This window comes from Schistocerca cancellata, chromosome 3 (genome assembly GCF_023864275.1).
Source record: "Schistocerca cancellata isolate TAMUIC-IGC-003103 chromosome 3, iqSchCanc2.1, whole genome shotgun sequence".
NCBI lineage: Eukaryota > Metazoa > Arthropoda > Insecta > Orthoptera > Acrididae > Schistocerca > Schistocerca cancellata.
The window spans coordinates 103,092,783-103,110,111 of NC_064628.1; the positions used below are offsets into that span (position 1 = coordinate 103,092,783).

The following is a 17,329-nucleotide window of genomic DNA, read 5'->3' on the forward strand; positions in this document are numbered from 1 at the left end:
ACAAGAAAAATACATAGACTGTAAATCTGTTCATTGTAACCAACAAAAGGAAAATATGTTACTTATAACAAATAAATTATGCACTTCTTTGCAGAAATGCTTTGTGATGTTACTTATTACTAGTCAATAGATACAAAATCTTACTATTTTCAAGACCAGTGACACTGATATATCGTTTTTGATAAGCTTTTTTACTAAGTGCAGGGTTACCTTGCTTTCTTGTCACAAATAATTGTTGTATGAAGGTCCTGAAGTAGTTGTACGTGAATATATACATTAATTTAAATTTGTATGCATAGTGTTTACTGCTTTTGTTGTTGTGATAAGTGTTATTGTGATGCAAACAGCATTTTCATGAATCTTGCTCATCGCTAAAAGTTGCTCTTGCTAGAAACTTGCAGAGAAGAATATTCAGTGATTTTTTGTATACCAAAACCTACTGGTAGTCGAATCTAGTTTCAATTTTTATTATTTTCGTGCCTTTCTCATTATCATTAGGCAACACCAGTGTAATTGCTTATGGAGTATCATTCCAGTTGTTTGACTTAATTTGAGATTTTATGTCAGAAAGATCATAGTTCTTAGGAACTGACGAGAAATCCTCGAGTGAAACACAAGTGATAGCTGGAGTTCACCAAGGAAGTGTTAAGGACGTATGCTGATCTTCTGTTCCTAATAAACATAAACGATTTAGGGGCCAGTCTGAGCAGCCCTTTTAGAGTATTTACAGATGATGCTGTCGTTTACCACCTATCAAAGTCAGCAGAAGATCAAATTAATTGCAAAATGATTTAGACAAGATACATCAGTGGTGTAAAAAGTACCGATCTGACCCTAAAAAATAAAAAGTGTGAGGAGCTTAGCAGTTTAAAAGTTCGGTTGCATGAAAAACCAAATGAATTCTAAGATTAACGACAATTACAAGCAAATTAAATCAGAACCATCAAAAAGAAATGTTGTTGAGAAGGTGAACCAAAGATAGCATTTTATTGGCTGAGCGCTTAGAAGAGGTAACAAATCTGCTAAAGATACTTCTTACACTACACTTGTTGGTCCTCTTTTGCGGTGTTGCTGCACGGTATGGGATACTTTGAAAACAGAATTGATGGAAGACATCAAATAAGTTCAAAGAAGGGCAGCTTGTTTTGTACTTTTGCAAACAATGGAGATATGTCCATCACTAACTTTCTCCTCCAAATGTGAAAATGTTTTGTTGACTACCATCTATATGGGGAGAAATGACCTTATAATAAAATAAGTGAAATCAATACCAATGTGAAAAGATGTTGGTGTTCATTTTTTGAATGTGCTATTTGAGAGTGGAATGGTGGAGAAATAATTTGAAAGTGGTTCCATGAGCCCACTGCAAAGCATTCCAGTGTGAATTGCGTAGTAGTCATGTAGATGTTGATGGAGTTTTATTGATGTGGAATCTAAGTGAGCGGAATAATGATAATTGTGAAGAATTCCATATCATTTTAAAGACAACATTTAGCCATTTTAAATTAGTTATTTAACTTTTACAGTCCAATGAATAAACACTCCTTCCTTGCCCTATTTGTAGTCAAACTAATCTCTCATTTGCTGATTAAGATTAAAGTACAAATAACTCTACTAACAGTTCGCTATAGTGAGTGTAGGTTAGATACACCATCAATCGACAGAGGTCAGATTTTGACAATTGGAACCGCTTGATTCTGTGGCATACTCTGATGGTGGCTTGGGCTTCCAGCTCCAGTAGCGTTGCCCTCTGCCAAAGATGGCGCCGTCCTGTAGTGTCTCCGGCAAACGCTGCAGCGCAGATTCCGGCAGGAACGACATGCAAAACGCTGCCACCACATTCATGGCTGCGAGAATGGCGAAGGGAAGTCGCTTGTCATTCTGCAAAGGAAAACAACAAAGATCCCAAGCAGTGAGAACGAAAGACACAAAGCATAGACTTCATTTCACATCAATAAATTCAACACTTATAAGGTACTGAGATGTGAAAAGTAAATAAACACAATGTTCGAATTTGGGGATTACAGAACCAACATGCACACACTGAAATGCACGAGATTTACCCAAAGTCAATGTCTTTTATGTGATATCCCACTCTTCTGTATATGATCTATTCTTGTTTGATGGAAACGAGGTTAACGGTCAGCAGATCTTGCTAGGTTGGAAAGCTTGTGATTTCCAAGACTGAATGAGGATAACTTTTTCCAAGTGCGTCCCTCATTGGAGCCAACACTTGGGTGAATATCTGAATGAAACTCTAACAAGCTACTGGATTAGTCATCAAACAGCTGGCGACTTAGCATTTCTCAGCTAGCCCCCATGTAACTGGATTTCATGCCTTGTGACAGCGTTTTTACACCAACTCTACCATGGAAACTTGTAGAATTGAAGGACTGGATCCGTACTGCCATACCATCAGTTATTCAAGTATCGATGTAGTATAGTTTGTGTCGTTAGCAGATGACATATTCAATGTCTGTAATCTAAATATGAGACACATACTTCAAAATACATACATTATTTTTGAAACGCCCTATTTTTCCCGAAACCCTCTTGACAACAAAATGGTTCAAATGGCTCTAAGCACTATGGGACTTAACATCTGAGGTCATCAGTCCCCTATACTTAGAACTACTTAAACCGAACTAACCTGAGGACATCACACACATCCACGCCTAAGGCAGGATTCCAACCTGCGACCGTAGCAGCAGCGCGGTTCCAGACTGAAGTGCCTAGAACCGCTTGGCCACAGAGGCTGGCTCTTGACAACAGATCATCTTATGACACAGGGGGCCCTGATTTAAGACAGCCGGCATGAAGGCCAACCTACAATATCTGCATCTACTCACATACTGTGCAAAGTACTTTGAAGTGCACGGGAGAGAGTATTTCCAATTGTTACATATGTTAGAATTTCTTACAGTTGCCATTGTGTCTGCGGCTTAGGGAGAAACACTGCTAACACGCCTCAGTGCATGCTGTAATTCATCTAATTTTGTCTTCATGATCCATTCATGAGTGATGTGCAGATGGTAAAGTAAATTCCCAAATATTTCACTGTATGTCATCGCATCAGCAATGGGGGTTACGTAAGCATGTGCATGGCTGGAGGTATCTCACAGGCTGGACTGATGTGGTTGGGCTTTGAGCCTCTGTAGGGAACAGTTCACTGATACGTCACAGTTGATTTTCTTAACGATAGTTCGAAAGCGTTTTTACATGCAGTGAATCTTTGTGCACTGCATTATTTCAGCCGTTTAAGCGTTGTGAGCGTGTTTATACGAGGGCTATCCACAAAGTACATTACGTTTTCGTTTGTGTCCGTTAGGGGCGGGGCTAGCGCGGCCATCTTGGTGTCATGGCATTCTGCCGCTCAGTCGCCATCGTGCTATGCTAGTGAGAGGTTCGTGCTGTACTCCGTTGAGTTACTGTGACAGTTTGAAATGTCAGAGTTAATTGAAAATGCCGCAAAGTGTGAGGTGCGTGCTGTAATAAGGTTTTTGACTGCAGAAAACTGTACACCGATAGAAATCTATCGGCAGCTTTGTGAAGTGTACGGGGACAACATAATCACTGAAGGTGGAGTGCGTCAATGGGTCATAAAATTTAAAAATGGCCGAACTAACGTTCACGACGAAAAGCGAAGAGGAAGACCCAGCATAGTGACTGCCGATCTTGTCGAAAAAGTCGATGCCACGGTCCGTGAAAACCGTAATTTCACAATAACGGAACTCTCTATGAGTTTTCCACAATATTCACTAAGTTTGTTGCACGAAATCATTACCGAAAGGCTTGGTCACCACAAGTTTTGTGCAAGATGGATACCAAAAATCTTGACAGACATTCACAAAAATCAGCGAATGGCTGCAGCGTTAACGTTTTTGGACGCTTACGAGAAAGATGGCGACTCATTACTCGATCGCATCGTTACTGGTGACGAAACATGGGTTAAGCATGTGAACTGCGAGACAAAATTGAAGTCAATCCAGTGGGGGCACACAAATTCCCCCCAAAAACCCAAGAAATGCATGCAGACAATGTCGGCAAGGAAGGTGATATCGACTGTTCAAAATGGTTCAAATGGTTCTGATTACTATGGGACTTAACATCTATGGTCATCAGTCCCCTAGAACTTAGAACTACTTAAACCTAACTAACCTAAGGACATCACACAACACCCAGTCATCACGAGGCAGAGAAAATCCCTGACCCCGCCGGGAATCGAACCCGGGAACCCGGGCGCGGGAAGCGAGAACGCTACTGCACGACCACGAGCTGCGGACGATGGCGACTGTCTTTTGGGACAGAAAAGGTGTGATTTTTGTGGATTTCCTGGAAAGAGGCACTACAATAAACTCTCAAAGGTATTGCCAAACTCTGCACAGCCTCAGAAGAGCAATACAAAACAAGCGCAGTGGAAAGTTGGGCTCAAAGATCTTGCTGATTCACAACGCCTGGGCCCACACGGCAAATGCCACTCGTGAAGTTCTCGAATCTTTTAAGTGGGAGTTGTTTCCTCATCCGCCGTACAGTCCCAATCTGGCACCGAGCGACTTCCACTTATTCCCAGCAATGAAGAAGTGGTTGGCTATGCAGCATTTTGATGACAACACACAGCTTCAAGAAGAGGTAACCACGTGGTTGAAGGCGCAGGCGGCCGAATTTTACGACGAAGGAATTTCCAAGCTCGTCCATCGCTACGATAAGTGCCTTAATTTAAATGGCAACTATGTAGGAAAGTACTATTTAAGTGTGGCTTTCATCTGTATATAATAAAAAAAATTTCCAATACTTTATTCATTTTTAATTCCAAAACGTAATGTACTTTGTGGATAGCCCTCGTAGAGCGTTGTACATGCATTGTATCGCCAATTTTACATGTAGTGAACGTGTATGTTGTATTATTTTGTAAACATGTCTATGGGCAATGCATTATTTCGACAATTTAAAATTAGTGAGTGTGTTTGCATAAGGTTTTACAAGCATTATTTTGACAATTTACGAGTTGGTTTCGTGTCTGTACATCAGTGAACTTCTTTTTTTCAGTGATTTACGAGTAGTTTGCAGGTCTGTAAGCTGTGTATTGTGACCTCAAGCACGTCTGAGCAAGTGTTTTGTATGAGTGTAATAAGTAAACTACATGAAATCCATCCCTAAATAACTGTCCAACTTCACACTGAAAATAAATAAAGGATGCTCCTTCCTCTCTAGCAGTCCAGCACAGGCTGAGTCCTTTTCCCGCCAATTCCAAGGAAGAGGTGGTGGCTGTATGACTTAGGTTAGTATAGCTAGCCCAATTGACCTATTTTCCCTCCAAAATTTGAACTTCCCACAATGACATCATTGCACTGTTGCCACATCTATCATCGCCATCTTGGATCTCCCATTTTGAGTAAATTTGGCAACAATGCAGGGTGGGGTGACACTCTCTTTGCCCTGCTACTTGCATGCTTGTGTGTGGTACTCAAATATCGAAAATACGTTTTATTATGGAGAAGTATTATCATAAGGCAGGCTATTCCAGCTCGTCAGCTCGGTTGTGAGCTGCGGAGTGCTCCCTGCTCCAGGGAGCTGTGTCGCTCGCTGTGACCATCCAAGTGGGCCGGCACACCGGCATTTGGCACAGCTGGCTGAGGCAGGCGGCAAGGCAAGCGTTTTGATGTGCCAGCTGCGTCTTACAAGATCGACAACCTCATACTCATAGCTGCTAAGACGTGGTGACATGCTACTCCAGGAAATTTGATGTTCAGGAAATAATTAAGAAACAACTATTTTACGAGAAATTGCATACAAAATTTATTGGGCCTCTGTAGCTTGACATTTTCTTTTCATTACAAGATAGGAAATATCAGGCGTCAAAGTGTTCGCAGCGTTAATGCGGAGGATGGCCTTCATTGTTGCATCCTGAAGAAACGATCATTCCTTCCTTTTTACACTTTTCATTTCTGAGAAAACCTGCTCACAACAATACTTAGATCCAAACATGTACATGATCTGAGTGACATTGTTGTGAAGCTTGGGAAATGTTTTTTTGCTGTAATGAACAATACCATCGTGACAAATCCAATGTGTTGCAGTACCTCTCTTCCAACAAAGTTGAATTTTGCAAACCAATGATCTCCAATTGAAGTGTCGATGACAAGTCATTGCGGGAAACTGAAAAAGGAGTGCTGAACACCTTATGTTCCATTTCCAAACTAGTGAGGTCTCGGAATCGTGTTTCAAACGACGTGATGAGCTGCTTTAACTTTGCTTGGTAATCGCCGAAAGTAGTACCTTCAGGTAGTTCTAAAGAAGCAAGACGATTGAAGAACGTTAAATGTCCATTACTCATCTGCCTCTCAAATAAAAGTAAGTTTTCCATGAACGCTTTGATCTGGTCATGCATGTCAATGATTAGCTGCCCTTTGCCCTGCAATGACAGATTTAAATTATTCAGATTCATAGTTATGTCAGCTAGGAACGCCAGGTCTGATATCCATTTTATATCTTTCAGACAATGCATTTCTTCCCCTTTCATTTCGAGAAAGAGGGATATTTCCCCACGAATGGCGAAGAAATCATCAAGAACTTTTCCCTGACCCAGGCAACGAACTGTACTGTGGTAAGGTATATCCCCATACTCCGCTTCCATATCTTACAGGAATCCTTTGAATTGGCGATGATTCATACCGTGACGCCGCACAAAATTCACACACTTATCGACATCTTTCATTATGCCACCTAGCTCTACTGTTTCAGCACACGGTTCATCTTGGTGAATAAAACAATGAAGAGTCAAAATGTCTTTCCCGAATTCGTCCCTGAGCTTATTTTTCAAACGAGAAGCAAAACCTTCGTGACGCCTGATCATTTGTGATGCACCGTCTGTTGGTACAGAATGGAGCTTATCCCAAGGCAAATTCATATTGTCCACTGATTCACAAATAGCTTCAAAAATGTCACGTCCTGTTGCGGTGTAATTGAATGGTACCACATCCAAGAGTTCTTCAGTTACTTGCAGCTCCATGTCGACACCACGCACAAAGACTGCAAGCTGAGCACAGTCCGATATATCGGTGCTTTCGTCAAGCGCTAGCGAAAATGCAACAAAGCTCTCCACCTTTTTCGTGAGCTGGATCTCTAAATCCTCTGCCATATCCAGGATTCGACGAGACATTGTTTGCTTCGACAGGCAAACCCCTTCAATTGCCTGCACCTCCCTTGGAAACAAACATTCTGCAACTGCTACCATGCACGATTTTACGAGTGGTCCCACCGAAAACGGCTTGCCACTCGTCGCAATGATGTGAGCGAACCTGTAGCTTGCTCGAATTGCAGATTCAGTAGTGTTTTCTCCGCTCTCATTCACCTGAAAATTATAAACGCAATACAGAACACGAACAATGTTGCATATTTTGATACCCTCCGTGTTACGAAACCGTGTTTAGACTTACTTCTCGTGGTATGTCGTTCTTAAGCCTGGCTACCAGTTCTCTGCGTGCAACGCCTTCTACCTGATCGTAGTGCGCTGCGTGAAGACGTGTATAATGTCGTTGTATATTGTACCTCTTCGCAGAATTAAATATTTTATGACATACAACACACTGCGGACGTCCATTCCTCTCAATGAATAGAAAGGTATCCTCCAATAGAGGCACAGGGCTCCCGCGGCTAGTCATAGCTGCCATTGATAACGGATTATTGCGTCAGTTGCGGCCGCATGCGGCCAGGGGGCAGTGAGTTCGCTTTCCCCCTCCACGTGGGCTCCGAGCTGCCACAGTGTGTGCTCCGGAGCGCTCCGGCTCCCTGGAGCTCGGTCGGAACAGCCTGTCATAAGGTGAAGGCGAGTGCTTTAAACGATCTATTTGACTACTGTTAATTGTTAAACAATTAATTTGAAAGGGCAGAGCAAATGGCTTATTTCACTTTGTTTTTTATATCCAAATTATATCAGCTCTCCCTTTGTCTCCAGCGTTAGCCAATATGAACACTGTTTTCTGAGTAGAGTTGCAAACCTCCATCTGCATGTTTCACGACATTAGTTCACATAGACAGACAGAGACAGGAATATCCCGATCAACAGAATGCTGGCACTTGTTGCTTTGTTTGTGGCCGTGAGATCAAGGGAGGCCGATGTGAGGTCTGTGGTCAATGGTATTTAGTAATGTGATCTGTAATTAGGACATTGTATGGTTTTTACCTTCGTTGCTGTGCCCTGACGATGGAGTGCTGTATGTTGCATGATCTGTAAAACATTGTTTGCCACTGATATTCTAGTAACTTGTCCATTTGCAGAAAGTGACAGTGGGTTTAGAAACATGACATGAATTTTTAGATATGTAATTGTTGTGATTTTGCCATCTGTTTTTAGACACCAGTGTGCTAGGAAAAGTGAGGAAAATAAATAGTAAGTGCCTTAATATCCATGACTCTGGCAGCAAACATAAACTAAGCCTATTCAGTGTTTCCAAGTGTAATCAGAATAAAGCAGTGCAGCAATTGTTTAAATATTCCATACTGCAATCGATTTCCTGACAATTCTTTAAATAAACCATATTCAATACACCGTCTTGTATCTTGTACATTGATTAAATGAACAGTATTGCATACACTTCGGTCAATTTACCAACAAATTCTATAACTATAAATAATCTGTATTCTAAACACAGACTTGTATCGTGTAAATTGTGTAAATAAACAATATTCCACACATTGCCTGTATCGTTTAAATAACATTCCATCTATTGCAATTGCTTTAATGACAAATTCTGTAACTAAATAAATAAACTATACTCTACACATCGCCTCGAATCCCATAAATTGTTTAAATAAAAAATTGCCACACATTGTGTAAATTGTTTAAACAATATTCCATTCTCTGCAATCGATGTCTCTCGAAATGACTGATCAACTAATGGTGGAAGAGGAGGTGAAGGGGGAGGAGGAGGAGGGGGAGGGGTGGGGGCACAATAGGTTAAGGACCTGTCAATCAAAAGGAAGGATTATCCCCAAGGGGTCATAATCTGTCAATCACAAGAATGGATTATCCCCAGGGGGCTTAGTCCTCTTAGCAGAACAATTGGTTAAAGATCTGTCAATAAAAGGAGAATAATATAATGCCCTTGAATCTATACTTGCCCCTGATGTAGGCAACCCGCAGTGTGTGCTGATGTTTTTGTTGCCCTACCACTTATGTGATCATTCCACCCACAAATTTTTACACCCAGGTATTAGTACGAGTTGACTGACTGATATTGAAGTCAAAGAATACTACTTCTCTGTGGTTTGTGAATACACAATTTTACATCTTAGTGCATTTAAAGCAAAGTGCTAATCTTTGAATGATTTTTATATCTTATCAAGACCTGTCTGGATAGCTGTATAGCTTCTTTCAAACAGAAATTCATTACATACAACTGTATCATCTGCAAATGGTCTTGAGTTTACTACCGATATTGTCATATTGTCTGCCAAATTATTAGTACACAACATGAGCAGTAAAGGTCCCAATTCACTTCCCTGGGGTACACGTGAAATTACTTCCACATTTGTTGATGTCCCTGCATTCAAGATGTCATGTGTCCTCCCTTCCATGAAATCCACAACCCAGTCGCCCATTTTGTTCGATAACTCACATGATCCTACTTTTGTTAAAAAAACGTTTGTGTGGTAGTAAGACATATGTTTTTTGGAATGCAAGAAATAGTGGATCCACTGGCTTGCCTAGATCCATGGCTTTGGGGACGTCATTTGAGAAAATTGTGACCTGTTTCATACTATCTACGTTTTCAGAACATATGCTAGGTGCCGAGAGGTCACTCTCTTTACTGTATCATATAACGTTTGAGTTCAGTCTATATCCGAAGATTCTGCAACAGATGGATGTCAGTGAAAGTGGACGGTATTTTTGACACGAGTTTTGTTATCTTTCTTGTAGATGGTTGTGACCTATTGTCTCTTCCAACCACTTGGCACATATTTGTGGCCATTGTTTTGGATGGTTCGCAGATGGGGGTTCCTGGTTGGTTTCTGAATGAGTGTGAGTTCCAAATATTTTATTGTTTGAACTTGAAAGATTGTGTGTTTGTGAACTGTGAGTTATAAATCTCAAAAACATGACATTCAGATTATTTTTCCTTTAATTACACTGAGAGAACAAAAGATATGGGATGCCTTCTAATATCGTGTCAGATGTCTTTCTGCGTGGCATAGTGCAGCAACTTGATGTGGCATAGGCTCAACAAGTTGTTGAAAGTCCACTGCAAAAATACTGAGGCATGCTGCCTTTGCAGCCATCCATAACTGTGAATGTGTTGCTGGTGTAGGATGTTTAGAATGAGCTGACCTCTCGACTACATCCCAAAACTTTCGAAGAGATTCGTGTCGGGTGATGGTGGTCAAACCATTGCTCGAATTGTCTCCAAACTACTAGCAAACAGTTGTGACCTGGTGACATGGCGCATTGTCTTCTATAGAAATTCCATCTTTGTTTGGGAACATGAAGTCTACAAACAACTGCAAATAGTCTCTAGTCAATGATTGGTTCTGTTGGACTGAAGGACCCATCCATCCATGTAAACATAGCCTACACCAGTCGTATACTATCCAATCGATATGGTGAGGGCCCTGGAAAGCTGCTGCAGCAGCGATGTGATGCTGATGGCAAACGTACTCCCTTCAGTCGTCCATGCTATAGCCCATTAACACAAAATTTCGCCACACTGTCGTAATGGATACGTTCTTCGTACGTCCCACGTTCATTTGTGCGGCTATTTCACACTGTGTTGCTTGTCTCTTACCACAGACAACTCTGTAAACATGATTCATTTAGGTACAAACAACAGTGCATTTTATATCTCTTGTACATGATACCGCCGCCATGACACCAACAGGTAAAATCATTGAGATGGTGTAGTAATGATAGGACGAATGGACGATGGGATGGACGCAATGGAAAGTGGTGTTGTGAGTTTACTCAAGTTGCTGCATGGGAGGGGATTTTTTAAGAACATTGGCTCTGTGTAGAGCACAAAGAATCAGTGACAGGACGAATCCTTGTTGATTGCCTGAAGTTGTGTCCGTAATGGTAAAGATGGGTGGGTATTCTTCATTGGATGGACGAAAGCCATGGTAGAAGGTGCTGACAGGTGAGTTATGTTCAACACGTTTGTGGACATGTTTGGAGAGGACAGATCCAAGAAAGCCTCAGACTAGCTTGATGGATCAGTACAAAAAGGTTTCACTAAGAGGCTTTTGGATTTTAGGAAGAAGAAAATAGCATTGATTATCCCACAACTAATTTTCTTTGCATGCTCCACTTTAACCCATTCTGAGTGTTTACTCCTATAATTCTGTGTTGTGACTCTTATGGAATGAATGATCTTACAATCAACCAACGATGGGTCTTTTCACACATTTAAGCAATAATACTTCACATACCATCAAGGCAAGGTAGGGTAGAGCAGACAGGGCGATACCACCGATGCCCCATTCGACACTGACTGCGATCTGACGCAGACACGTTGGATGCAGCTCGACACTCTGCAGGTTCGCAATGCTGTTGGTGCCTGTGGTGCTAAACTGCATCAACATTGTCACCACCATGATGGCTGTGCCCGTGATGTTCACTGTAGGGACAGAGAAAATCCGTTAACTGCACAACATGGAAAGGTGGCACATAAAACAAAACAGACTACTTCAAAATGAAACTCTCACTCTGCAGTGGCATGTGCACTGTTGTGTAACATTGTGGCATGACTCACGATCCATCCTTATAGCACTGCTTCTGCCAAGACCTTTCTCCTGTCTTGCAGCTCTCTGGCTTACCTCACAGGAATACCTCTCCTGGAAGAAAGGCCTAATGTCCCGCAAGGTACACACAACAGCTTGTCCTTGGAGGTCAGGTGAAAAGAAGATAAACAGAAGGAAAACTATGTTCTACCCAAACTACCAAAATCAAGCACTTTTATCTGATAACAGGCCGCTTTGTAGACATTTTTGATTGATGTCGATGAATTCTGTGAACTAAGTCTATAATGCACCTGAAAATAACGATTACATTTCGGGAATCTCGTCAACATATACTTACATAACTAATGATGGAATATATATAACTAACGATAATGATCAATGAAATATGTTTTTTATTCATTATAAATGAAACAAACAGTATAAACAGATCATCTAGAATATCAATTTAAAATAAATAAAATGAAATTAATAGATTTAAGATGTTGTACTTAAATTAATAAAAATCATTTTCAGTGAATCTAGATACAACATCATTGACACTATCACGTTGAAAATTATTGTTTTAATAATATGTTGGTAATTATTTTTCCATTGCATTCATCTTTCATTTCTCCTAAGACCTTTTTATTAATCTGCAGTATACAGGGTGTCCCATTTATCTTGACCACCCTAAATAACTGTTAGTTCATATGCAAATTACAAAATGTTTCAAGCAAATGTTCTTTAGCCATCCGGTGGGACATCAATCAACATGATTACCTTCGTTGCAATTTGTTTTTTACAAAGATATGAACAGTGATATGACTTTTTTAAATGGCACCCTGTATTTTTAATTCGGTAATTCATTTCCTCTCCTAAATACCTATTCAAAAATGTATCACAGTGCACCATTCACTGAAACACAACGTTATTAATTACATAAGACAAAATTGACTTTGAGCCCAGGATCACAAACTCGTCCACTTGCTGGAATTGTCAGAAACCAAATGAAAACCAAGTAAAAACCTAACACAAAATAGATTTTGACTCTCCTGTAACATTGCCCAGGAGTAGAACATTCAAAGGTGCTCAAAGTGGTGATCCTGGACACCAATACAGTGGTGCACTCGTTGAATGAAAGAATTATTTACAGTGTTGCCTGCTGAAGAAAATTACAAGCAAGCACAATACATACCTGCATGTCCTCTGGATTTGTTGGAATATCGCGATAGACAACGTCTTTAATGCATCCCCAAAGAAAAAAGTCAAGAGGATTTAAATCAGGAGACCTAGAAGGCCCAGTAACTGTTCCTCCTCGACCAATCCACCTGGCAGGATACCTTCAGTTCAGAACACGACGTCCAAGCAAGGCATTATACGCTGGCCATCCATAATGGTGATACTGATAAGCATTCTGGTTCTTAGCAGCACTTCATCCAGAGGAGGAGGAACAATTCGTCTGAGGAAGTTGGCATATGCCATGCCGTTTAGACTACCATTGATGAAATAAGGGCCAATAATTGTAGTACCAAGCATCACACACCAGACTTTAACCCTCCAATTACGCTGAGGTTCTACGTGGCTAACCCATCGTGGGTTTTCATTGGACCAAAAATGCATGCTCCTTGTATTTACCTGTCCTTTGTTCGAGAAGGAAACATTCATCAGTAAATAGAACATTGGAGAAGAAGTTCGGGTTGACCAGGATTTTTTACTGTTCCCACTGACAGAACGGTACACGATTCTGGAAATAATTCCCATGCAGTCCGCCTGCTTAGCTGGGTGGTAACGTGCTCGCCTCCCATGCAAGCGGGCCTGGGTTCGATTCCCGGCAGGGTTGGAGATTTTCTCTGCTCGGGGACTAAGTGTTGTCATCATCTTCATTTCATCCTCATTACTGGCGCGCAAGTTGCCCAATGTGGTGTCGAATGAAATATGACTTGCACTTGGCAGCCAAACTTACCCCAGTAGGGGCCTCCCAGCCAACAATGCCATATGTTCATTTCATTTCCAATCCCATGCAATTCCTAATGTAGCTGTACATGGTAAGGATGGAACTGGTGAGTTGTAAGAATACGATGAGCACTGGTTTTAGGAATGCATATCTCATGTGCTCACATGTGGATTCATAACAATGGAAGCAAGAACAGTAACTTTGGCAGCTTCATCTGTGCGAGCGCTATGACAATTGCGTAGTTGTGGGCTGAAACTTCCCATTTCCTGAAGCATCGCAACAAGACGAGAAAACATCCGTCGGGAAGGTGGGTTCTTGTCATGATATCGCTCTCTGTACAATTCCGCTGCCTGTGTAGCATTTCGCCTATGTTCAACGACAACAATAAAGTAAACATTATGTCGATGCAGTTTGTAGGATGGACAGCCTTTACTGTATGCTTACTGCACACAACAGTATTTAAAAGGACTAAACTACTGTACTAAATGTACCATTACATAAGAAAATTGTATTGCAATTACTGTTCTGCTAACTTACGTTCCCCATAGATGAGTAGCATTTCTACCCTATCTCCGTTGGTGTACATTCTACTCACGGAACTCTTCAACTGATGATGGTTGATGGAATGATGGGTGTGCATTCTACTTATGTTTACATTCGTCCTTTGTCAACATCAGCACGTGGATGTGTTCAATTACCCAAAATAAGCTGCACTAAGCGCTGGGAGTGCCATCATTAATGTTGTGTTATGTAAGTAATAACATTGTGTATCAGTGAATGATAGACTGTGATACATTTTTGAATAGGTCTTTAGAAGAGGAAATGAATTACCAAATAAGAAATACATGGTGCCTTTTAAAAAAGTTATATCGCTGTTCATATCTTTGCAAAAAAAGCTACAACGAAGGCAATCATGCTGATTGATGTCCCCCTGACGGGTAAAGAACATTTGCTTGAAACATTTTGTAATTGGCATCTGGCCATCAGTTATTTAGGGTGGTAAAGATAAACGGTACACGCTGTATTACACACATTATTACATGGATAAACACTTGTATCCAATTTCTCCAGCGTATTCTTCATATGTGTATTACAACTTAACAGTTTATGTTGTATATATAACTAGCTGTATCTTGATAACACAGTGGAATATTTGTGCCATAGTTAGGCTCCAGTAAATTGTAATGCCTAATAAAATCATGCCAGTGTAGATGATTAACTGAATTTGATTTTGTTTTATTAATATTAATTGCTACTAGATTTTCATTAAATATTGGTCAATGTTTGAAATTTGTCATAGCTACTAGTTTATCACATTTTCACCATCTGATATAATTTTTATATTGACTGAGTTATACATATTTTCCATTCTCTAGCCAGAAGCATTGTTATTCATGAGAGTGTAGAAATCTTATTCAAGTACATTATTTGCTCTCATTCACGTTTCTATTTTTATCTATTTACTTTTGCAACTAATTTGAATGATTAAATTTTAATATTATATTTAGTTTATTTTAATCCTAATTTTACACATTTTTTAAATTTCTATGATGTACACCTTATTTATAATTATTATTTAAATATAGTTAACAGGTTATTTTTATTTCTTAGTGGCAGGGGGAGATTCTTATGTTTACCATGTAGCTCTTCTGGAAATTCCACATCAACTTCAAATATCTACCAACTATCGGAATGATCAGCAATATTTATCACATCAACATTCAAATTATTTTCCCATTTAAATCCACTGTATGGTATATATTGACTCATAGTCCAACCATACAAATCTTTTGCATCTGAATACATTAGATAACTTGATTCCTTATGTGGATTATAATATTTCAAATACTTATTATTTGTTTTTACATATATTTTACAACACCTTGCTATGCCACCTCTTATTCCTTAGTCTGCCATTGCAATGATACCATAATCATGTAATAATTCAAGTGATTGTTTTGTCATTTTCAAAAGTGCAGCCCACGCTAACCCAGGCGCAGTGTAATACCTAGCTTGATACTAAACATGTAGCTCTAAAATTTTCAAACACATCTGCTAATACTAACACATTACCTTCCAGATATAAATCATGATATTCACTCATATCTTTTATGCCAAACATATTCTATAGTAATTTTGCTTGTTCATAGTGATCATCACTAATATTATATTCATTCAACCTGCTAGACAAATAGTTTTTAGGTGGTAGCTGTGTTTCATTAAATCGTTTCCAATTATCCATACAATCATATGGGTATATCCCTTTTCTAATAACCAGATCCACTTTATCATCAGTAAGTCATTTGTTCTTTTGATAGGTCTTAGACTAATTTCTTTACTGATGATGGCATGGATCTAAATGTATCTAAATTTATCTCATTTTTACTCTATGTGTTTGTACATAAAAGCTTATTATTTTTCTTCAATATCTGGAATCAAATCTATTTGCTTTTCATCATAGGCAACTTCATTCGCAAACAAATGCGAATCACAGGCAGTAAGATTATATAAGAAAAATGTATAAATTTTGATTGTTGTAGTTTAAGATCATACTCATTACACAATGATGCTATATAATTTCCAGTTAGATGACCATGATGATGCTCCTTTTGCTTATTTCTTGCGTATGGTCATTCACATAGTGAAAGTTGTTTAGATCTGGAATGGACTAATTATTGTTCACTTGTTAATTTCTTCATCAGTATAATTTGTGAATGTACTGGGTGATCAAAAAGTCAGTATAAATTTGAAAACTTAATAAACCACAGAATAATGTAGATAGAGAGGTAAAAATTGACACACATGCTTGGAATGACATGGGGTTTTATTAGAACAAAAAAAAGTATTGCTAGACGCATGAAAGATCTCTTGCACACGTCGTTTGGTGATGATCATATGCTCAGCCACCACTTTCGTCATGCTTGGCCTCCCAGGTCCCCAGACCTCAGTCCGTGTGATTATTGGCTTTGGGACTACCTGAAGTCTCAAGTGTATCGTGATCGACCGACATCTCTAGGGATGCTGAAAGACAACACCCGACGCCAATGCCTCACCATAACTTCGGACTTGCTTTACAGTGCTGTTCACAATATTATTGGGTCAAATGGCTCTGAGGACTATGGGACTTAACTGCTGTGGTCATCAGTCCCCTAGAACATAGAACTACTTAAACCTAACTAACCTATGGACATCACAAACATCCATGCCCAAGGCAGGATTCGAACCTGCGACCGTAGCGGTCGCGTGGTTCCAGACTGTAGCACCTAGAACCACTCGGCCACTTCGGCCGGCCACAACATTATTCCTCGACTACAGCTATTGTTGAGGAATGATGGTGGACATATTGAGCATTTCCTGTAAAGAACATCATCTTTGCTTTGTCTTACTTTGTTATACTAATTATTGCTATTTTGATGAGATGAAGCGCCATCTGTTGGACATTTTTTGAACGTTTGTATTTTGTCGGTTCTAATAAAACCCGATGTCATTCCAAGCATGTGTGTCAATTTGAACCTCTCTATCTACATTATTTCGTGATTTATTTAGTTTTCAAATTTATACTGACTTTTTTATCACCCAGTATATTATTAATTTCTTCTACTGTTTTTTCATACATTCCATAAATTTTTTAGCTGGATCTGAGTATCTATATGTCACTGATTT

General features: G+C 39.8%; 1 protein-coding gene across 1 annotated transcript in view; it reads right to left on the minus strand.

Moving 5' to 3' along the window:
• Window positions 1-1,538: 1,538 nt before the first annotated feature.
• LOC126177114 (carcinine transporter-like) overlaps window positions 1,539-17,329 on the minus strand; it is a 668,824-nt gene continuing 653,033 nt past the window's right edge. The window contains exons 8-9 of the mRNA XM_049924381.1: window positions 11,422-11,609; window positions 1,539-1,881 (exon numbers count right to left, since the gene is read on the minus strand). Of these exons, the coding sequence (XP_049780338.1) occupies window positions 1,654-1,881; window positions 11,422-11,609 (416 nt within the window). The 3' untranslated portion in view covers window positions 1,539-1,653. The remainder of the gene's footprint in view (window positions 1,882-11,421; window positions 11,610-17,329) is intronic.